Raw genomic sequence first — 22,482 nt, forward strand, 5'->3', positions numbered from 1 at the left:
ACCCACCGAGGAAGAAACTCCCCGGGCGGCCGCACGTTCTGATGATCGATGGCAGTACAAGCAATGTGTGGATTGAGCTCATCCGTGGAGTTGCCGGGCTCCAGAGATTTCACCATTGCAGTAACTGAACGCTGAACCTATCACCTGCTGCGTCTCGCCATATAGAAAACCACGAGACCGCACCAATGACCTGCAACTGCAATCCCCCGTCCCCGAAGATGTACATCTCTGCAGGGCACTGGATGGGTCTGGGATCGGACGAGCACAGGTCTTTACTGGATGTGGGCGTGTTGGTGCCGCGCGCTGCGTTGCCACGCTCGTTCGGCGCATGAGCACATCGGTTGAGTCTGCGGACTAATGCTCCTGGGTGGATGGATTTGTGATCAGAGGAGCACAAGTTTGCGCCCTGCGTTGGCACGCTCCTTGGGCGCGCGGTGACGAGGACGCCGCGGCCTCGCTCGCAGGAGGGGTGGGGTGTTGCGAGGCCAGCCGGGTTGCTGTCCCAGGAGTTCTCTATCCACAGCAGGCGTTGAGACACACAGACACCACCAGCAGCCCGTCCGTCGTGCTCCGAGGCCTGGACTCGCCGTGGCAGCTCAAACCAATGGCGTTCTTTTTTTTTGGGTGAAAAAAGAGAGAAACGAATGGCACTCGTTGCTACACATGGCTGAAATCCTGAAACAACAGTACAGTTGCTATCTTCTTTTGTTTGGGAAAGAAACCTGCAAAAGATTCTTTCGCCGGTTCATATCTGTATACAGGATACTAGTACTCTTTATCTGGTTTTCGTACTAGCATACTTCTTTCTCCAGGCGGTTTGAGGAGCCGGCTGTTGGATCACCTAAGCACGCAAGCGACTGGATCTTCATCGCACGCTGATGGTAGTCACTGGTCAGTACATGCTGAGTTAAGCTGGGCTGGTGGTAACCTGCGGTTTACAACATGCGAGCAGCGGGGAAATCTCGTGAAATTTAGCAGCCTGTTCTTCTGTGGTTACAGCAGCGTAGAATACATACATAGAGATTCGCAGCTCGATGAAGGAAAGTGCAGCATCTAATGCTCTCAATCTTTTTCTGGGGGTATTTTGCACGCACATCATACAACAACTATGCACCACCCTCCACTCTTCACCCGTTTCCGGGAGTGGAGTGGACACACGGTGCGTGCTCCACTGCTCCACCACAACACTCGCAGGCGCCCGGCTGAGATGGATGGATGGATCGACCGGCCACAACTGACTCGATGCTTCACCTCCCCGGTCAAAGTTCATCATCGTATCTACGACGACGACGGACCAAGCAGAGTACTGTAGTATTAGCTTGTCGACGCCCTCTCCACCTGTCCAGACTCCAGACGTGGCCGGTGCCTGGCAGCATTCTGAACGTGCCGTGCGGGTGCATTTGCGGAGGCGGTGGGGAGTGGAGACGCGTTCCGGCAGCAAAGTCTTGGCTCCTCCAGCGACGACTGACTACGGCAGTGAAGGCAGGCAGGAAGCGGCGGCGCATCGACGCCAGCAATTCGGGCAAGCGAACACGCAAGAGCTTGTTCAGATTATATACTCCCAATGGCAAGCTTGACGGCTTGTTCTGCAACTCTACGCATGCTGCTAATTTTAGCAGCCAGTTTTGCGGTATGGTAAACACAGCTAGCCGCATCGAGTAGCAGAGCTTGGCAGACGATCGGTGGGGGTGATGAGTAGCGGCGCTCCTTTTTCTTGGGTTGGGTATGCTAGCTCGCCGACGATTCCTCCCAGCATGCTACGTTGGTTCGCTAGGGTTTGCATCATCGCCAATATCTACCGCGCATCATCAAGAGAAAAAATGGGACTAGAAGGATACCACATCTCGCAAGCAAAATACTCTTGGTACAATAATGGAGAAAAGGTTAGTTGTTGATCTTCTGAGAAAATTCCTTATTTGACATCAAAAGATGACTCTTGGCTTAAAAAAAACCCTAAATTTTAATTTTGTTCAAAATATGACACTACCGTCCATTGCATCTCATATTCTTAGTTTCCACTAGGCTCATGTTAGAATCTAAAAAATGGACGAAATTGCCCCTGAGCAGTTGAGCACACTCAAACCCCATCATCGACTAGGCCTTGCCTATGAGATTCCCCTGGGTCCAAGGCCAGGGATGCGGAGGCCACGACCACGAGCGCCTTGGCCAGCAGCGTGGAAGCCGCGAGCGCCCCGGCCGGCGGCCGCGGCGCGGCAGTCGCGGCGGGCGTAGGGCGCTCGGGTCGGCGGCGGCGCGGAGACGCGGGGAACCAGGCCGGCGGCGCGAGGCCGCGGGTGCCTTGGCCAGCGGAGCGGAGGCCGCTCGAGCTGGCAACGGAGGCTGTGGGCGCCCACCCGGCGGTGCAGAGGCCGCGGGGATCCAGGTCGATGGCGCGGATGCCACGGGCGCCATGCATGGCCGGGGGCTCGCAGGTCGGCAACGCGGAGGCTGCAGGGCGGCGGCGCGTGTAGGCCGTGGGGACCCAGGTCGGCGACGCAGAGGCTGCGGACGCCATGGCTGGGGCTCGCAGGCCGGCGACGCGGAGGCCGCGGTCGCCATGGCCGGAGCTCCCGAGCCGAGTGGCGCCATGGCCAAATGCTCCCGACCAACATAGGAAAATGTGAAGAAAAATAGTTCACGTTGATTAGAGGGGTAACTTAGTCTTTTCACAGTCCACTTCACGGCGTCAATGGATCAAGCACACACAAAATTTTCTCAAGGTCAAGGAGGAAATTGAATCATCTTCTGTTAAATAAAGAATTTTCCCTTGATATATGGGAGCTTGAATTTTCTCTTGATATATAGGAGCTTGATTTCTTATACTGTTCGTTGATTGCACGCTCGAGGGATTCATTGTCTACTCCTCATCGTTATAAGTTGTACTTGACATCTCCTATCGGCAGGTGCCACTGACATCACCTGACACTTCGTCAATTGACACGCTCTTAACTAGATTTTAAACTGGACAGTTTCATGGATCCTTTTTATATATCTTTTGCTGACAGAAGCACCACGAATTCTCTCAACTTGCTTCTACTTGTCCAATCCAGCTCCCGGTCAGAGAAGCAACACAAAAAAGGACGCTACACATAATCCGGAGCAATGGACTAAGGACTGTTCGTTTCCTACTCTCTAAATTTTAGATTCGTCTCGCGAATTAACACTGGGGTTCTGCAATTAGTTTTGTAATTAGACTTTATTTAATACTTCTAAATGATAAGATTCTCTTTGACGTGACCCCTCTAAACTTTAGACCCAGTAAACGAACACACTCTAAATAAACGTGCATCAAACCTCGAGTAGAGTTGAACAATGGTTTATTTAACTATTTCCACCGGCAGATGTCTTTACTTTGTGCGGGTGATTAAGAGAAAGAAAAGAAAACCTTCCTCGTTCGGTCTTGATGAACTCGATGCTGTTGTCCAAGAAATACTAGGTACAGGTTTCTTATCTTCGTAGATAGTGTACGGCTTCAAGAGAAAAGTTCACCGTACGTGAAAAATGAAGACATACGCAAATACTCAACTCCGTATCGGCCCATGGCGGAACCGGCTCACAAAGAGGCCTGGCCTTCCCGAGATGCCTACACGGGGCGGACCAGCTCATCTAGGCCCAGGTTTTCAGCCCAGCAAACGTACCACCCAAACAACAACCCGGAGGGCGCCACGTGGCACTTACGGGCACTATATAATCACCTCACGAACGCTCTCCCCAAACCCTACCCGCCGCCGCCGCTTGCTCCTCCTCCAAGCAGCGCCTCCGCTCCCCATCTCCCGCGCCTCGTCTCGAGACTCCGCTCTTCCCTTCGACCATGGTGAGCAGAATCTCCTCCGAAATCCTATCCGGTTCTTCTTCATCTTCGTCATGCTGAGCTTTGTGGTTGTGGCAGGCGGACGTGGAAGTGGATCCGGAGGTGGCGGCCGCGGGGCAGCCGAAGAAGAGGACGTTCCGCAAGTACAGCTACCGCGGCGTGGACCTCGACGCGCTCCTCGACATGTCCACGGACGACCTCGTCCAGCTCTTCCCCGCGCGCGCACGCCGGAGGTAACAACCTCCTTACGGCGGTGTCTCCTGCCGTTCCGGGCTTGGTCTGATGATCTGATCTGATGTGTTCGATTGGAGCAGGTTCCAGAGGGGTCTGAAGAGGAAGCCCATGGCGCTCATCAAGAAGCTGCGCAAGGCGGTGGGTGTCTGGTTTACTTTTCCTCTGAGTGTAGTTCTGAATTTTGTGATGCTAGGCTTGTGCTTGTAGTGAGCTCTGAATTGGATTGTTAACTGTGGGGAGTGCATTACCGCTGGCAAGGCGCTAGTATTTCTGCTATATCAGCTGTATATGCCACGTAATCATTTTAGTCTTTACCAGGAGAGGTGAATTGCCATTGGAACTGAAGGGCATGCGTAGTGGTCTCTATCAATTAGATTGCCTTTTGTTCATTTAGTGTAGAGCCGTGTAATGTTGATTTAATGGAAGTAGGCTGCAAGGACAGTTTTGTGCCTGATTGATGTTGATAGGATGTGTTGATAGTATATGTATAGGATGACTAGTTCCCCAGTAATTTCTGTCACTTGTGTTGCATTGAATGTTGCATACTAGTCAACCTGAAGCATATTTGTTGATTTACTGCTCCCAATTTGTCTTTCTGGAACCAATGTTTACATGTTTACTTCTCTGGAGCAACTGTTTTCATGTTTCAGCTATCGATTATTTTTTTTTCTTTTATAAAGCTTATACCTTTCTTAAAACTTATTGTGGCCTGGCTGATAGTTTATCTGAGCAATACTGACAGTATATTAGAAGCAATGTTCTTTCACTGGAAATGGAAATTTATTTCTCAAATTGTTTGTTTCTGTAGCAAGTTTGTGGGTTATCATGTTTAAGAGGTGTAACTTAGTTCTCTTACTAGGTGAGCTGTTTATATGCGTCGGTAGCCTTTTGTATTTATTTGTCTTCTGTAAAGCCACAGCGGTTCATGTGTTTGTTCATTTTTTTCTAACAGGATTAGATTTGATAGCTTATAGTATTAATACAGCAGTTCTCTTTTAGTATTAATATCCTAGAATGCTAATCATACGCTCCTGCATGAATTCATTTAAACAGAAAAAGGATGCTCCTGCCGGTGAGAAGCCAGAGCCCGTGAGGACCCACCTCCGCAACATGATCATTGTGCCTGAGATGATTGGTAGCATCATCGGTGTCTACAATGGCAAGACCTTCAACCAGGTTGAGATCAAACCTGAGATGATTGGCCACTACCTCGCAGAGTTCTCCATCTCGTACAAGCCTGTCAAGCACGGTAGGCCTGGTATCGGTGCCACCCACTCCTCGCGGTTCATTCCCCTCAAGTGAGGCCGGATATGGGGTTTTGTTCTCTACCAGAGTTTGGTTCTCCATGTAGTCTGGGCAGTCAAGTTGAACTCCATATACCTGCTATGTACTGAGCGTTCTATTCAGAACCTTTGTTAACTGTTTCAATCACCATTTCGGCTCGTTGCATGAAAAATTACTTTCATGTATCTTGTTATCTATCCTTTCACTATATCCTGTTGCTGTACTTTTCTCTGCCAGTTGGTCATGGACTTGTCATGCTACTGGGTCTGTGCTGGAATGAGAGTTGATTGCAGTTACATTTGGATAGATTGGTGCTTGCCTTGACAGGTGGCTGATGCACTCATTTTCATGTCAAATTAGCACCATTCTGAGCCTTTTCTTTTTATGTCGATTTGTTGTTCGATTGGCAACTGGATTTGCTGCTCTGTAACTGACTGGGTCGTATGGGTTGGTTCATTTGGCTCGTGTATGGTCAACAGTATTGTACTGGTACTCGAGGGTCGAGAGTCCATTGATCCACTCTAGTTTGACTTAATCTGTGCTAGGCAAACAGAAAAATTACTTCTTTTAGTTGAATTATAAAGGATCAGGGGACTCCATCCCCAGTTCTATGCTATCGTGCATCTGCAGAGTTTACGCTTGTTACATTGGTTTCTGCTGAAGAGAGCAGATCAAAAAGTTACTGCAGCGTGGGATACCCGTTTGCTCCCAGGCGTGTCCTGCACTTCAGATCCGTTCTCCGTCTCCCACCCAGCCCAAAAGCACCTTCTCTTCATTCTCTCCACCCTCATTGTCCCTGCATTATGGCATGGTGCATCCTTATTCTACTATGTGCTCGATGCTCATGGTTAGTTCAAAAAAAAAATCATGGTAACTAGTAGTGTAAAAGAGAGATTCACCAGTCTCTGAATCCAACGAAGAACAAATCACCAGGGAGGTAAATAGACAACCTCAGGGTGAGCAGGGCATTGGAGAAGTCTCGTGATTGAAGAAGCCCGTAGGAGAGGGGATGAAATGCTGCGAGACCGGCTTCGATTCCATATGCTCTCGAGACACAGTCCACAGCTTGCATTGCTTTTTGAAACGGCACGGCTTGCACTGCCTGCAGGGTTGCATCGTCTCTTAAAGCTCTCGTGTTATTATAATAGTACTTGCAGTGGACGTTTTTCATTTCATGTATTATGTTTAAATCATGCGAAGTTTTTATGCAAAATCAATCATCTAAAGATGTCACCAGTCACGAAGTTTGGTGGATCCAGTATCTTACAGTTTCAGGAGGTTGATATATGCTTGGAGTTCTTACAGTTGTGACCTTTGATAACCCATATAGAAATTTGTTGCTTCCTAAGTTTTATTTTTCCTAATTTTGTTGACTAATGACCGCACTACAGCCTACAGCCTACAGCCGCGGGCTGCTACCGGCTGTTCCTTAGTTTTTGTAATTTATAATAAAAAGGACAAATCAGCAGTCAAATTCCTATTCGTTTGCCTTGTTTGTCAACCTCTGCTAGGTCCCGGTGTTTAGTTTTCACTCACTCATTATCATACCCCAAGCTAGCTAGCCGCGTGGACCGCTGCTTTTTTTAATTCAAGACAAGACTAATTTAAAATTTGAATTTGATTATCTCTTTCCCCTCAAGGCATCTCCTATCATTCTAATCATGCTTTTTAGCCTTGCAGCTGGCATCGTTAGTCAGACCGAAAACAGTGATGCAATCCATGAATCAGAGCTAAAACAAATCAACAGTTCTTGCTTGCTCCCACTAACTGAATAATTGGAGCAACCAAATTGTGAGTAAAAAAAAAACATCTTCTTGTTGCACTAGAAAAATATGAGGTATACAGCCAATAGCCCAATATCCTACTGCAAATTCATAATAACAAATTTCTCTACTGCAGTCAGTGTACAGAGCAACCAAGCTGTAACTTACTGACGAACAAGTTGCAGCTGCATGGACTACGGAAGCGGCAGAACAGACTGTACACATCGCCTACACCCTTACTATGACTCCGATTTATCATTTTTATTCATTGTATACAGATCAAACCTGCCAAGATATGCTAAAAAGTATAGCTCACAGGCCCTGCAGATGAGCATCAATAATCTCATCAGGCATTCAAGCAATGTCGAAATAATTGTGTGCCAGCTCTATCTCTCCTGAACATAATCAGGATTAGAGTGTCAGTAAGATCCACGGCACGGGGGGCGCGCGCGCACATGCTTAGCGCCAGTAATCATCGGCGCTCATCATGGGGGGGCGCATTAAATGCCCTAACGACCCCGCGCATGTGGATATCTCTCCAGGCCGCGGTCGATCCAGCCAGATTAGCAGCTGACAGTTGCTTAACCGCATCGCCTGCTCTGCAACGACGGACGAACAGCATGAGGGCCGGGATTATTCGGGACTAAAAATTAAAGAAAGCGTGCGCTGTGATGGCAATGCCAATTAGGGCTCCACGGAATCCGCTTAACCGCATGCTGATGGTCATGCTGATGGCTTAACCGCATTCTGATGGCTGATGGCCCGGCTCGGGATTCGGAAAGTATAAGAGGCGGGCGGGCACCTAATCACTTGTGTTAGCTGCGGCTGGGAGAATCTGTGATTATTCAGCAGAGTCTCGATGTGTTCATGTTCTTGAGGCACTCGTGTGCCTCGCATCCGCAGTAGATAGCCAGAAAGATCAGTGAGGTTTGACGAAACAGGTTGGTCACACGTGAATTCTGCATAGAAGTCTACACTGCTACAGTACTTTTCCGAGATCAAACATAAGCTAGGGGACAACCGGACACAAAAGTGTACAACAATGAAATCATCTAGTCAGTAGTCTTTGGCATGCGCAAACTAGATGCCTCGTCGCAAAGAATGTAGCTACACAAACACAAGGAACAAAAGCAGTGACAATGCAATCGAGTTCTCACTGTACATCTTGGAAAGAATTCGTGCTCTTCGTTCGTTTACATCAGCCTGAACAATCCTAAGGCAAGGACATGCTTGCTGCAGAGATTTCCCGTGGTCGCAGCTGGTCGATCTTTATGTGTCGCTCATGACATTGACAGGCTCCGATATGATGCTCTCGCCTCTCAGGCTTCTGCCGCGTTTGCGGGGAGCACCGAGGGGTCCAGCGGCTGCGCGTGGTTGTGGTCGTTCTCGTAGGTGACGATCAGCATGCCGCCGTCGCTGCGGCACCGCTCCACGTGCTTCCTCGCCGGGCAGTCTTTCTTGCTGCTGCACCGGTAGTACCCCCTGCACGCACAATTGAGATCATAGAATGTTCATCACCCCTCTCGTTCAGACTTCATAATTGTATACTAATTAAGTAGTATGTGCTAAGTCTCTTGGTTTTATTTCCTTCTGAAATTAGTTGATAAGAACACAGCGTTTGTCAGAGTAACGATCCCCGTTACAGACTGACCGATTCTATTCCAAGGGGAATTTGGAAGAAGCCAAGAGCGATGGTGCAAAATGCAATTGATCTGACAACGATCAAAGAGTAGCAGCAGTATGGCATGGCAGCTAAATTGGCACAGGGGAAACTCATTGAGTACCAACAAAGCAATGGTGTGAAGAGAAATGCTCAAGATACCTTGGGTGAGGAGAGCCTTTGATCGGTTTCTGCCCATACTTCCTCCATGAGTAGTTGTCCGCCGGTATATCGGCGTTCTTGTCGCTGATCGCTGGCACCCTCACCACCCTCTTCTCCCTCGGCTTCCTGCACGGAATCGATTCACCAGCAACAGATCACAATCATTGCATCATTGCAAAGAGAAAAAAACAAACCAAGGATGCGAAATGGAACTTACTTTTTCTTTGGGCAATGGCACTTGACGCTGCCGTCCTCCCCTCTCTTGGCGCAAGCCTTCTTCGCCGTGGCGGCGGAGCTCGTGGCGGCGTCGGACATGCTGATCAGCTGGCTGCTGATGGAGGTGAAGAAGGAAGTCGCCGCCGAGGAGGTGCACACCGAGTTGTTGTCGAAGCTGAAGCTGATCACCTCCTTGGCGCCGCCGCCGCCGCCCCGGGGAAGCGGCACCGGCACCTCGATGTGGAACTGCTCCCCTCTCGGCGCCTGGTCGAACTGGAAGCTCTTCTGCTTCTTCGCCTGCTGCTGCTGCGGCTGGAACTGGATATGACTGGCGATGGTGGTGCAAGGATTGGGCGAGGGGGCGGTAACAACTGTCGAGGTGTTCTTCTGCGCCGCCGCCATGGGCGTGGAGGGAAGCACGCCGCAAGAGTTCAGCTCCAGGAGTGGCGTCTCGAGGAACATGTTCCTGTCGAACTTCCTGGCCGCCGCCGGTGCCGGTGCCACGTTGGCACAAGGCGATACCAGGACCGCCGGCGCCACCTCCGTTTCATGGCCTCTCATCGGCGCAACGCTTCGCATCGTCGCCGCCGACGGCGCCGGCGCCGGAATACTACTGACGAGGTGCCGGCCGTTGGGTGAGTGGCCCGGTGCCAACGACGGATGATCCAAGAGGCAGCTTGCATCGACGGGAAGCGCCGGACTGCTCTTGCTGCCGATCCTTGCTCTGGCATGGCCGAGCCTGTCGCTCAGGACGGCGACCACCTTGCCGAACCGGGCGACCGCCTCGTCGGTCTCCGCGGCTACGGGCATAGGCCGGAAAGCATCGCCAGCGGACAGCGAGAGGAAGGCGACGAGCTTCTTGCAGCTCTCGACGGCAGCCCCGTTGGCTTCCTCCACCACCTCCATGGCGATCAAAGAACCTGCACCTACCAAGAATCCAAAGCGATAGTAGCACACTGCTAATCTGATGTGGTGCAATGGAGTATCAAGGTGAACAAGATCGATCAGAGATCAGATTTTGACCAAGGACTGAAGATGCAACGATGCAATCTAAATTTGCACATGAACTGGTACCAGAAGATATGAATTGAGTGGAGAGAGAAAGGTAGCAGGAATTGCAGCAACGGTGGCGTTGGAAAGGGTCTTTGCAAGATCCTCGTGTGAACTTGTAGAGGGAGAGCAGATGCGAGGCAGTCTCATTGGGTTCTTCACTTGTGCAGGAAGTAATTCTGGCGAGTATGATATTCCAATTGGGAGTGAGAGGTGGAGCACGATCGGAATAAAAAATTTAGGAAAGTCAACGAGGGTGATGATCGAATGATCAGGGCCGTCGGTACGATGGACGGCCCAGATATCTTGTGATTGTTTCAAACATTTTTTTTGAGAGGTTCAAACAATTTTTTTAGGTGTCAAGACATCCATTCCGAGTTAACAACTATATCCTCTTGCCTTTTGTTTTGTTTTTTAAGCTGGTCAATTACGGGTGTAAATTAAAGCTGACAAGGTGATAGAGAAAATGATAAAAATGGTTTAAGTATAGCAACTTTCTCAGTGAAGACCCAACTGATGTTGAATTTATGTATTGTCCAGCTCAGTGTCTGAAAGGATCAACAATTCGACATTGTGTGGTTGCTCGTTGCTGGGAGTTTGAATTGTTTTTGTTCGTTGCGACTTGTCAGTGTATGTCCAATTTCGGCTAGTTTAATAGAAAGCTAGCTGTTCAAGTACCACAGCTTGACGTCGTAGCACACGATCTTGATAAGAATTGGCTGATAGTTTAATAAAAAATCTCATGCAACCGATATAGGATGATGATACGATGTGAAATGCAATCAAAACATTATTGCAGTATAGTATGCTGGAGAAAAAATTATGGGGGCCCAATTTCGGCCTAGTCGGAAAGCGCAAGAGAGGTCAGAGTCAACCCAGCCCATCTGTAAGGAATTGTTGTGGAGTGACAGTTCAGAGCTGTTTTTCCCCCCCTCTGAAGCAGGAGTACGTTTTTAGGAGCGTTCCATCGTAAGTTGACCAGTCACGTTAAAATAAGTTTTATTAAAAGGACCTCATAGCGTCTTGATCGGTGAAAGAGAGGGGAAAAAAAACGAGTCTACGTGTTGACTTTTGGTTTGGAAGTTCCAATTGTCTTTGTTCAGTGACTGCCGTGTCCGTGTCACCCATCGGGCTAGTCAAAAACTCGGGAGGGCCCCCGCATCATCAACCGAGAGGAGCCGAGCCCATTTCTTTCGGAATCAGCTCTGGCCCATTGCATCACCGTCGTGCTTAGCGAAAGAAGACTTGAGCCGCCTTGAAATGAAGAGCCCAAGGCCCGAAGCTGTGCCTCTTCATTTGGCATAATGGTCCACGCTTTTACCATTTGGCACTTGGTCAAGGTCTACTACGTGCGCACTAATCAGACGCTACCGGCTTTGAGTAACCTACCGGCTATCGCCGAGGCATCTTCGAAATGAAATTTCAGCCAGGGGTCATCTATCTGGTCAGAGACCGAGAGTGGTGTGGAGAGTAGCACGCGCGTGTGGCGGCGTGAGGAGCCGAGCGCCACCGCCACCGCCCGCCGCCCCGCCGGAGCGACGGGTAGAGGTCGCCGGCGGAATGAACCGTTCGCCTTTCAGCGTACGTGGCCGAACGAAACGGCCCCGGATGACGTGGGGGTCTCCGCAACCTTTTCTCTTCTACTTCTTCCACCCTGCGACCCGATCCCGACTTTTCCACGCTGCTTGGGCGGCCAGGCACGTGCCGTGTCCTGTGTCCTCCCAGCCCACTCTGCGATCGCCCTGTTGGGTTAGGCGCCGGCGGCCGGACGGGCGCGTCAGCCGGGGAGGGCGGCCCGGGAAGGCGGGGCTCAACGTGGCGTGGGCGTGGGCGCGGGCGCGCCCGGTCGGTACGGTGGCTGTTTCCCCGTGTCCGGAGCCAGCAAACATCCGTTGCGTGACACGACACTGATGGATGGCTACTGTTCGGGGAAGCTGTAGGGATAGGCTCCTGCATGCTCCTCGTTACACAGACGATGCGTGGCTCGATGTGATTTGTTCGGAACGAAGAGGTATCCTGAGCAGAGAGAGATTTAATTTCTGTTCGAGGGTTAACGGTCACAGCAGCTTTTTGAGGAGCTAGATTAACGCTCAAGTGGGAAACACATGAATTCCACTGAACTCCAGCAACGTTCAGCAATGAGAATGCATTAATCTTAATCAAGCGCTACCAACTTCGAGTTAGTTACCAATCAGCCATCGCCCCAAGAATCGTTTTGGTCAATTCGTCCAGAGAGCAGTAGCTGCCCGCCGACGACCCCGGTCCCCGGCAGCTGGTGACCGTCGCCGCCGGCGAGGAGCCGAGGACGAGCTACGGAAACCCTCCGCTTTCCAAGCTGTTCGGGCGGCCTGGCCTGGCCTTCCTGCCAATGTTCATGCCGCCCAAGCCGACCCCGCTGGCCGCGGCAGCCCGGGGGGACGGGTTCAACGTGGACCCGCCGGCAGCGAGCCGGGGACGGCCGGGAAGACGTACGGGTTCAACGTGGGCACGTCCGGTCCGTTGGGTGTCCGTTTCCCCGTGTCCGGAACCAACAGAACACACGTCGCATGACACGAGATTGATGGCTACTGTTCCGAAAACTGCAGCGGAAGACCGTGCACGGCTCGAGGGGAAAGCTTCGGTTTGTTTGCAACTATGGTCCTTCAATTTCTCAAATTTAAAACGATGTCCTAAACTTTTTCTAGATACGAATGTAGTAGCTGCGATCTTTGTAGGTTCCCGTACTTCTATGGGATGATGCATTTCCATTCCGAAGAAGACGCACAACCTTCTAATTTCGATGGATTTTGCATCAAGAATAACATCATGTTCAACAAGGATTGAACGGTGCCCAAGATCATGTGCCAAATTTGGCTTCACTGAAGAAGAAAAAGAAAACAACCTGCCAAACGTCTACCGATGGGGAAATTTCCTTCCATGGATACACGATCGATCTGGTCTTCTTTATCATTCTCATGAAGCCAAGTGTATGCAATGCATGATCTTTGGCAGTTGGGAGAAGGTTGTGGCACTCATGTTCGCACGCCCAAAACCATTTTCGCTTTGTACTAAATCTATTTTTTTTCAGCTGTTTTGATCTGCCGACGCTGCAAAAGTCGCTGAAAATGGCATTAAATAAGCCAATTGGCCACTTGAAAATCAATCCCCAGACGGCTAGACCTTCCCCTTCTCTCTCTCTCTCTCTCTCTCTCTCTCTCAGATCCGCATCCGCTTCCCAGCGCCCCCCGATCGAAGAAGCCAAGCAGCCAGCCCGAACACAGCAGCGCAAGCCACCGCACCAATCCCACCGCCCGAGGCCCGATCCAGCGCCACCCCCGCCGGCCAGGGCCCGCCCTCGCCCCGCCCCGCCCGCGCGCCATGTCCTCCTCCACCGCGTCGTGGTCGCGCTACGGCGCCGTCCCCACCTCACCCCCGCCTCCGCCGGCCAGGCCGGAGGGTGTCGCGGTGGCGGACGGGGCGGCGGGCGGTGAGGCGGCGGCGCCCTCGTCGTCCGCGACGGCGGCGGAGGCCGGGGTCGCCTTCTTCTCCCGCGCGCGGGCGTTCGCGGGGTCCGCGGCGGGGCGGCCGCGCGCGTGGCGGGAGGTGCTGGACCCGACGGCGTTCTCGCGCCCCGACAGCTGCGGGGAGGCCCGCGCGCGGGCGCGGCGGAACCTCGCCTACTTCCGCGCCAACTACGCGCTGGCGGCGCTCGTGCTCGTCTTCCTCGGCCTCGTCTACCGCCCGGTGTCCATGCTCGTGTTCCTGGCGCTCTTCGTTGCCTGGCTGGGCCTCTACTTCGGCCGCGGCGAGGGGAAGCCGCTCGTCTGCCTCCGCCGCGAGGTCGACGACCGCGTCGTGCTGGCCGTGCTCTCGGCAGCCACGGTGCTCGCCGTCGCGCTCACACGCGCCGGGCTCAACCTCCTCGTCTCGCTCGTCGTCGCCGCAGCCGTCATCGGCGTGCACGCCGCGTTCAGGGTGAACTACTACCTCGACGAGAGGGACGCGTTCGACGTCGCCGGCGGCTCATTCACGGATAACGGATACGGCTACACGCTCCCGAGATGATAGAGGCGGGGGCAATTCAGCTGATGAGATTGTTGATTGTGTTCTTGGATGGGGCAGGGGATTCTTGGTGGTTCTGATCCATCCCTGGGAGTTTGCAAGGTGTTCATGGAAGCTGTGATGTTCTTACTATTTTTGCAGCGTGTTCTTAACTTCATTTGTAGTTTGCATGCTGTGTACAGCCATTTTCGGGTTCCTTTTGATTTCGATGTAGTGATGTGTAATTTTTGTGCAATTTTGAGGTGATTGGGATCTGGGATTATTTAAATTGCTTTGAAGAAAGACAACTTGCAGAGCATCCCTGCACATGCAGGGAAGTGTAAATCACCAGCTAAACACTCATTAACTAAATTGGGTATAAAACTTCGCTGGAAATTCATATGAATAGCTTAGCTATGAACTAGGACCAAGTGCCAAGTGAGCTTAAATTGTTGAGCGCAGATATGGGTTCGTTTTTCTCTGCATTTTGATGAAGGCAGCAAGTAAAGCTCATCACTGCTTGACAAGATGCCCCAGAAAGTCTCATAAATTTTACACTTGGCTCATGCCTTCAGAAAGCAATATTGTTATCATATCACTTAAATTACAGTCCCCAAAAGATTGGATTAGACCGCCAAGGGCTTCAGTCTCCACAAAAGAGTGTACCCCGCTGACATAAGTTACCGTCCACAAAATATACCACCAATGCTATGATCCTATTGGTGTTAGCCACTTAAACATCCTCCTTCCGTTAGATGTACAGAAGGCCGTCCGTGTAACCATCCCGGAACCCAGTTAAGAGTCTGTCTGTTCACAAAATGCTGCAAGTCCAGTGCCGATCACATGCATCAGGACCAACCCAAAAAATTGACGGGCGACGCAGGCAAGCGGCTCAGCGCTTGGCGTCGATGGCTTCCTTGAGCTTCCTCCCGAGCGCGTAGGCAAGCGGAGGCGGCACGGCATTCCCGATCTGCCTGTGCTTGCACTGGATGTTGCCCGCGAACCGGTAGCTGTCAGGGAAGCCCTGCATACATAGACCATGCAAATAAGATCAGTAGATTCAGAGTAAGAAAAAAGAATTTGCGCGGAAATGCTCTGAAGTTCATCAAAAAGTGCCCTCAAGTCTGAACCTGTGTGTGGTTCTCGTTAGATAATTCAGACACTATAGAACAGGCAAAAGCTACTAAGCATTGATAATTTAGGTTACTGAGCTACTGAAGCAGGATTGGTTGTTGGGGTGCCAAATTGGCGAATTACCTGAGACCTGGCACACTCACGGACTGTGATGATCCTGTCCTGCTCAGGGTGGAAGCACATGCCGACCTTGCCCATAGGCTGGGGATCCGTCACGGAGGTGGGGAAGTTGCCCTCCCAGTCCAGCCTTCCATACAGCCCCTTCCACTGATTGTGCCTTTTGGTTGTGTTGGGCAGACACCAGGGTATCAGGTCCACCAGTTGCCCGGTTGACAGCTTCACCTGCGTACTCGCATCCACGAGAATTTTCTTAACCATTGGCAATGGGCCATGGTTACCTAGAGCAAAGGCAAAGGTAGTACAAAACTACCACCGGGGGCTAAGGAGCATAATGTGGTTACCTTCTCATCTGCCAGGTCATGCCTGTCACAGCCAGGTCTCTTTGGAACGTGCTTGCACCTGATGAGATTCAGCTCGTTCATCTCCTTGGAGATGTGGTCATTCAACGACATCGTGTTACGTCTGATCTTCTTCTGGAACCATGACACTGGCTCGCTCCCATACTGCACCACAGAAAAGAGTAAATCCAGCTGATACTACAAGATCAAGGGCACCAAGAGAAGAAAGCAACCAGAGAGTGAAGTTGCAGTGACACTGACTCATACCTGTATTGTTGGCTTGCTGGCGCCATTTTCCACAGGTGGGAGATCCCCTACTGTATCTCTAACTGTTATTGACCGGAAAGGTGCCCCTGCGGCAGTGCTCTTGACAGCCGCGTAGTATTTGCCATCAGGTAGGTTTATCTTCAGCTCAGGGCTAGCAAAGACGTGCATTGGTTCAGGCCACTCCGGAAGGATCTCTCCGGGTGCGGCAGCCCAGATGAATGCCATTTTTCTGGACTGGGCGACACCATAAGCACTTGCCTCTAGAATGCCAAATCGAACCTGAAAATGTGAAGGAAAAGGCTCCAACATTCAGTGTTGAACGAAATGCTAGAATGCAAGTACTATAAGAGAAAAATGGCAAGCACCTGGTATCCCATCTCAAGGAGTGATGCTAGTGTTAGTCTGAAGGTCTGGCCTTTGTTGAACGAAACGAAGTTCCTGACATTTTCTAGGAGAAAGAATCTAGGGCGGAAATATTCCGCAAAAGAGAAGAATGCTAGGATCATCTCACACTGAACCTTGCTCCAGGGACTTTGATTGAATCTGTTCATTCCAGAAAAACCCTGCAAAAAGGATGTGCAGAAAAAATCATGCAATTGGTTAAGAGGATTGAATAAGCATAAAAATGTGTCCCATTCAGAGGAAAAACAACATACCTGACATGGAGGTCCACCATTGATAAAGTCTACTTCGCCAGGCACAGGCAGATTCTTGGTCTTCCCATCAGAAAGTTTTGATGCTCGTTCAGCAGCCTAAGAAGTAGAGATGCAATCATCAGCATCACCACACTTATCCATTATTGCCCTGCGTGATAATGCTCAGAAATGAGTCAAAGACACAGTATGCATGAATAATCATATCCATAAGAAAGAATTGCGCGTACTTCAAAATCACATTGCAGTTCTCCACAAATACTGCTGCTTCTGGATGATTTTCACCAAATGCTTCCCCAGCAGGCTCTTCATATTCAATTGCCCACTTTGTTTGTGATGCTCCTACAGAATTGTATGATCAGAAAGTAATGTGGTAGTCAAGGTGTTCCCATCAACCCACATCAAAATCTGCACAACAAATGCATACCAGCTAGCTGCTATCCTTCAGATAAACCTCCACAGCCAGCAAAAATATCAAGAGTTGCAAAGTGTTCTCTGATGGCATATCCTTCTTTTTGTCTGAACCAGCTAGCTCATGCTCACAAATTTGCTTTCCTTTATTCTTCTTTGATGCAGGAGGTGACCTCCTTATCAGTGACATGATTTTAACATTGGGTGGAAGCTGGTTCAAGATAAAGTAAGATAAGTTCAATTAACCATCTAAAGAAAATTTTCAGGAAAAAAAGTCTAAGCTACTGAGAAATGGAAAACGTGAAATTCAGAATGTCTCACCTGTTTCAGGGCTCCAGTAACAGGATCAAACAAATGTTCACAGTAAAATACGTGCTCAGCCACCACTGGAAGATCTGAATTTGGAAGGTCGTCCTTCATCCTAACTTCACATTTTCCCTCAATCATGGCCACTGGCACAGTCATGGTATCTTCACTGTAGTATACCTGGATCAAACGACAGCTCAAGTGGTTAGTCACAAGTTCATCAACATAATTTAAAGAAGAATGCTGCAGTGATTAGACATAACTAGCGAAACTCTCTGATATCTGATGTATAGGCTTTTGTTGATGATATGTCATCAGGCCTGTAAAACCTTCTTACATTGACTTTTGTTGATTCTGGATGCGCTTTATTAGATCCAGCAGGAGCATGGATACTCAACACATGACATACAACATAAGGCTTTAGACCCACGTTTCTTCCAGCTTTGTGGGTCTCGTGGCCCTCCCCTGGGAGAAAAATTCAGGCCTAACATACAGATAGTCATTAACATTGTATCTGATATTCTTGAAGACAAAACTGGTCTCCGAAAGTATCTTGAATTCATCACCAACTTGTTTTCTCTCCTTACAGGAGCTACAGGCACCAGTTCCAATGCCAAGTTTATCATGAGGAACAGAGAAGAAACCACCTTTCTCTGGCCAGTATAAGCTTTTGCAAAAATATTCAACAGGTAGACCCTTCCTCTTCCTCTCCTCTGCCTTCGCCCTCTCAATCCTATTAACTTCTGAATTCTCTTTCCTGTATTTGTAGCCCCATGGCATCAATTGGACATTAACAGTCACCAATTCTTTGATGTCACCTACTTCGAATTCTAGACAATCATTAGTCAAGAAAACCTCCCTTTCATTTGCAGCATTGCCAAGAACAGTCTGAAAACCTTTTTGCAGAATTCTTCCATGAACCATTTTTGTACCATCATGTTTCTCATACATGTACTCAGTAAAGCACATGATGGCTTCTCCTGAATCATCTTCCAATGTGACTGACTGACCAACACCAATAGTAAGACCTCGAACTGTAACACATTTGTATATAACTTCCCCAAACACTGTTTTTCCAGCTGTTTCCCCTTTCCAGTCAACTTCCTTGCAAGTCTTTGATGGTGACCTTCTAGACTGTGTTGATGGTGGGGTCCTCACAGGCTGTTCAATTTCAACAATAACCTCCTCTTCAGTATCAACATCTTCGTTTTCTTCTTGCTCCTCATCAATTTCCTTTTGTTCATTTCCATCTACCATAGTATCTTCTGGGAAGTGTGCGGCATAATAATCACCCCATATCTTGCTGATGAATCTTGTAGTTGTTGCACGCATAAGCTTCCTTCTTAATATTGGGCCCATTTTTGCACTTGGGTTCAGATTCTCTCCTCTCATCAATTGGGATTTTTTCTTCATTACCAACTTTGTATGTCTTCTTTCTTCCATCTTCAGTACGAGGCCTCTGACGAAAGCACTCCGTCGGATCGAATCGTCTGGAAAGTCTGCAAACTGTTGAAGTATAATTTGTCCATGTACCACAACATATGTTTCAACAACAGTTGTGCTTGATGATATAAATGCAGGGTGTCCACTGTCGAATTCTGTTACTTTTTTAATCACTTCGGTGAAACAAAGCTTTGAAGCACGACTTTGTTCTTTTAAAAGGGTGATGATGCTAACAGCCAGCCTTGCTGTTTTCAGCACAGGCTCACACCATGGAGCATATTGCTTTGTTGGCTGGCGTAATTTGTACCTGAAAAAAATGATATCAATGATCATACATTAGTTGAAGGAAGGCTAAAGAGAAAGCAACTGCAGGATGCCGTGCTTAAAATAAAGTGTCAAATTCAAGGGCAGAGCTGCAATGCATGTGAAGCCTTTTAAAATCAAAGAGCTAGCATCTATTTTGAGCAGTTACGAGTATAAAATGCAACAGAGCTCTCAGGGTATTTACCAAGCCACGTCAGTTCGAATGGTTATGCAGATCATTGAACCACCAAATTCAATAACCCACTCCTTTATTGGGCTCAGATAAATTGAAATTCCCTGATCTTCTTGGCACAATTTACTTGAGGAAGAAGATAACTGTGCTGACTCAGCAGTTGAACAGCAACTACCATCATCTTCTCTCATAAAACCTGATCCAAAGATTACTGTATCATTTTCAGCTCCTGATTTCATAGGGATGAGCTCCAAAGGAATGAGTCTGGAATCTGAATTATAAAGAGCCCAGTTGTTAAGGATTCTCACGGGCATATCACCAGAAAACATGCCATTGTCACTATCAAATATGTACTCGTCCATTTCTTGACTATATGATTTATAGTAAGCTGGCAATGGATAGTCATTGGCAATCTCAGTTTCACTAATTTTGATGTAGACATTTTTCTGTGAGGTTCCACGTTTCCCTCTCTGCTTCATCATCTTCCATTCCTCCTCTTCCTGCAACAGTCTTGCTAATTTCTCATCATCCTCACCTACTACCTTACACAGCTCATCCTTTATCTTCAGAGTTCCGCTTGAAGGCATAGCAGAGAACTTGTTGAATTCTACTCTAGACTTACTTTCATTTCTTAGTGCAATAAGAACAGGAAGTGTGACAAATATCTCATCGTTGATGTCTGGTGTATTATCTAATACAACAAATTGGCTGTATATGAACTCACCAATGGAGATGACAAAGTCCTTGCTCATTGTCCCACGAGATTTTCTGCTTGAATTAATGGAACGGATAACACTAGGAAGCAACTCTTCCAGGCCTATCTGAGGATTTCCACCAACTGATTTGACTAACTTCCTGTAAACTTCAACACAGACTCGAGCCTTCTCACTGAAGTGTTCAAAATAGGATCTGTAACTGCTTGCCGGCTTCACACATTTGTAATCAGCTATTTCTGTTGAAACCCAAATTACAGCAATACCCTCATTGTACCCAGAAATTTTCCAGTCCTTAATTTGCCCAAATCCTGAACAGCGTATACCCTTTTCTCTATCCTTTTCCAGACCATTGTCCAAGGGCATGAAAAGAGCTGTTATGAAAATAGCATCAACTTCGGACGTTTCAAAGGGCTGCACATTACCATCCGCATCATGCAAGGCGAAATCAATGAGTTTTCTGGAAGGTCGACGGTCTTCAGGTTCTGTTTTTGTCAACCTAACAGCATCTATTTCCCATTCTTCCACCCTACTTTCCTCGACTGTGATAAATAAATCTTTTTCAGATAAGTCCAATTCCTTCTCTTTGAAATTAGAACAGGCAGCTGCCCTCTTTGGTCTCTTGCACAACAGGCTCATCAGTGGTGCCCTTGCTCTCTGTTTTAGCCTCATGTTCAGTCACCATTTTTTCATTCTCAGTGAAATCAACTTCCGTATTCTGAAGCTTTGCTTTGCGCTTCTTTGTTCCTGAAAACCAGAAAAGCAATGAACACACTAAAATAACTGAATACTAAGGAAAGGACGATCTGAAACACATGCATTCATTTAAACATGGAAAAGAGTTTGAAAAACAGAATTGTATTTAATAGACTTTAAATAAGTGTATGCAGAAAGCAACAGCTCAATTCATGCAGCAAAAGATGCACCATGCTGAATCAATTTGTTAGTACATATAATCAAATCTAGGCATGCCTGACTAATGAACATGATAGACTATGCCGCCTATACCAGATACTTAAAACTGCAGGTTTCAGGCAAGATGATGACGAGTGGATGAAGTTAGAAAAGACAAGACTTGGGACGTTTTGTATACTTGTTTTTTTGCTAGAGACGTTTTATAAACTATACTAATTTAGTTGCAGACTGATAAATCCCTAACTACAAAAGGACTGGACACAATAGTATGATTGAATTGGAAAAGGATGACAGTTGCAGAACTGCAGTATCGATTCTGCACAAATGGATAGATAAGTACCACAACGTTGCTCGTAGCATACTAGGATAACCTGGTTCCTAGCATACTAGCATGTCCTGAAATAAGGATGGTTCTAAACTCTAGATGTAATCATTAAACAAGCCGGCATCCATGAGGCCTCATAAACATTAGTGTTTAAGCACATACAGTTAACAAACAGTGAACATTGTGTTAAATTTGGTGCTTCAAAGGGTTCCTTTGAGCAGTGTTTCAACTTTCTAGTGCTCACTCTTACCCCACCTATATGGCACCAAAGATTGCAAATAAATGCAAACAGAAACCTTGATCAAAGCAACGCTCTCTTTGCCTCCTTGGCATTGACATGAGCTCAAGCTATGGCAGAATGTGATCAAGGAAGGGGACAGCATAAATGATAGTGAGGGAGACAATGGTGAGAAGGAAGGCAGCAGCGGAAAGGACAAAGGAAGAACTCAAGTCAAGAGATAGCAATTTGATTCATGTGGTAGCAGTTTCATGATGACCTAACTGCAATGAGAAATTGAGGAAAATTTGTATTAAGGCATATTGGATTTTCCCCTTTGTTTAAAGTAGAAATTAAAGTTGATGCTTCCTAATTCATATCAATACGTATCAGAGCCATCCTAGCATTTTTTTCCTCGAACATAAAGGAGAGCTGTGTATCATTATATTAAGAAGGAATCAGGACCATCCTAGTATCAAATTTGTATCACAGTACAGGCACGACATAAACTGGAGATATGAACTAACCTAGCTGGCATATATCGGCCATACATCTTTTAATGAATAAACAGAAAACAATTGTGCCCCAGTTCACAGCCTCATATGGTGCACTACAGAATTCATTGATAAAGAAAAGTGATATATTGCAGTTACAAGGCATTTGGGAACAAGACCTGTAGCTGTAGCAACAGCAGAATGCGGATGCTTCGCCATAACACCTCTGTAAAGTTTAGAATCAAGCAAATATGTCAACAAACATTTATAAAACAAGTATGTCAAACATCAGATTGCAAGCTAAAATGGTTTTAGCAATTAATTTAGGAAATAAACATAATAGGAAACAATAACTTCACTAAAAACATGATGATGATGCTTTGACGAATGTTTTGCTGCTCAACCCTACTGGAATAACTACCTTGTTACACAGATTTGAAGCATATCAAC

The 22,482-nt window shown here is 48.1% G+C and overlaps 4 protein-coding genes across 4 annotated transcripts; 2 read left to right on the forward strand and 2 right to left on the reverse strand.

The window, feature by feature from the left end:
• The first annotated feature begins 3,663 nt into the window (after positions 1-3,663).
• On the forward strand, positions 3,664-5,635 carry LOC112876732 (40S ribosomal protein S15). Its single transcript, XM_025940901.1, has 4 exons — positions 3,664-3,814; positions 3,890-4,044; positions 4,126-4,183; positions 5,099-5,635. The coding sequence occupies exons 1-4, from the start codon at positions 3,812-3,814 to the stop codon at positions 5,345-5,347; spliced, it is 465 nt and encodes a 154-aa protein (XP_025796686.1). The 5' UTR covers positions 3,664-3,811; the 3' UTR covers positions 5,348-5,635.
• Positions 5,636-8,125: 2,490 nt separating this feature from the next.
• On the reverse strand, positions 8,126-10,362 carry LOC112876731 (protein WRKY1-like). Its single transcript, XM_025940900.1, has 3 exons — positions 9,132-10,362; positions 8,915-9,040; positions 8,126-8,574 (listed from the first exon to the last, which is right to left on the reverse strand). The coding sequence occupies exons 1-3, from the start codon at positions 10,034-10,036 to the stop codon at positions 8,412-8,414; spliced, it is 1,194 nt and encodes a 397-aa protein (XP_025796685.1). The 5' UTR covers positions 10,037-10,362; the 3' UTR covers positions 8,126-8,411.
• Positions 10,363-13,336: 2,974 nt separating this feature from the next.
• LOC112876410 (PRA1 family protein E-like) lies at positions 13,337-14,499 on the forward strand. The gene has a single exon (XM_025940512.1). The coding sequence runs from the start codon at positions 13,538-13,540 to the stop codon at positions 14,222-14,224; it is 687 nt and encodes a 228-aa protein (XP_025796297.1). The 5' UTR covers positions 13,337-13,537; the 3' UTR covers positions 14,225-14,499.
• Positions 14,500-14,770: 271 nt separating this feature from the next.
• LOC112876329 (DNA (cytosine-5)-methyltransferase 1A-like) lies at positions 14,771-20,766 on the reverse strand. Its single transcript, XM_025940415.1, is given in 13 exon segments — positions 14,771-15,224; positions 15,458-15,676; positions 15,796-15,957; positions 16,060-16,338; positions 16,425-16,622; positions 16,716-16,863; positions 16,943-17,054; positions 17,140-17,202; positions 17,205-17,334; positions 17,445-17,609; positions 17,767-17,894; positions 17,897-19,179; positions 19,381-20,766. Coding segments are annotated over 13 exon segments (4,392 nt in total). The 5' UTR covers positions 20,754-20,766; the 3' UTR covers positions 14,771-15,092.
• Positions 20,767-22,482: the final 1,716 nt, after the last annotated feature.

The sequence above is a fragment of the Panicum hallii genome, chromosome 9 (genome assembly GCF_002211085.1).
Source record: "Panicum hallii strain FIL2 chromosome 9, PHallii_v3.1, whole genome shotgun sequence".
In the NCBI taxonomy this organism is placed as follows: domain Eukaryota; kingdom Viridiplantae; phylum Streptophyta; class Magnoliopsida; order Poales; family Poaceae; genus Panicum; species Panicum hallii.

What these genes read in the sequence shown, in the direction of transcription:
- LOC112876732 (XM_025940901.1), top strand. An exon ending in CCCGCGCGCGCACGCCGGAG is followed by an intron (nt 4,045 to 4,125) that starts GTAACAACCTCC and finishes CGATTGGAGCAG; the next exon opens with GTTCCAGAGGGGTCTGAAGA. An exon ending in TCAAGAAGCTGCGCAAGGCG is followed by an intron (nt 4,184 to 5,098) that starts GTGGGTGTCTGG and finishes TCATTTAAACAG; the next exon opens with AAAAAGGATGCTCCTGCCGG.
- LOC112876731 (XM_025940900.1), bottom strand. Translation starts at nt 10,036, where the DNA reads ATGGAGGTGGTGGAGGAAGCCAACGGGGCTGCCGTCGAGAGCTGCAAG. An exon ending in TGCCATTGCCCAAAGAAAAA is followed by an intron (nt 9,041 to 9,131) that starts GTAAGTTCCATT and finishes GATTCCGTGCAG; the next exon opens with GAAGCCGAGGGAGAAGAGGG. An exon ending in AAAGGCTCTCCTCACCCAAG is followed by an intron (nt 8,575 to 8,914) that starts GTATCTTGAGCA and finishes TTGTGCGTGCAG; the next exon opens with GGGGTACTACCGGTGCAGCA.
- LOC112876410 (XM_025940512.1), top strand. Translation starts at nt 13,538, where the DNA reads ATGTCCTCCTCCACCGCGTCGTGGTCGCGCTACGGCGCCGTCCCCACC.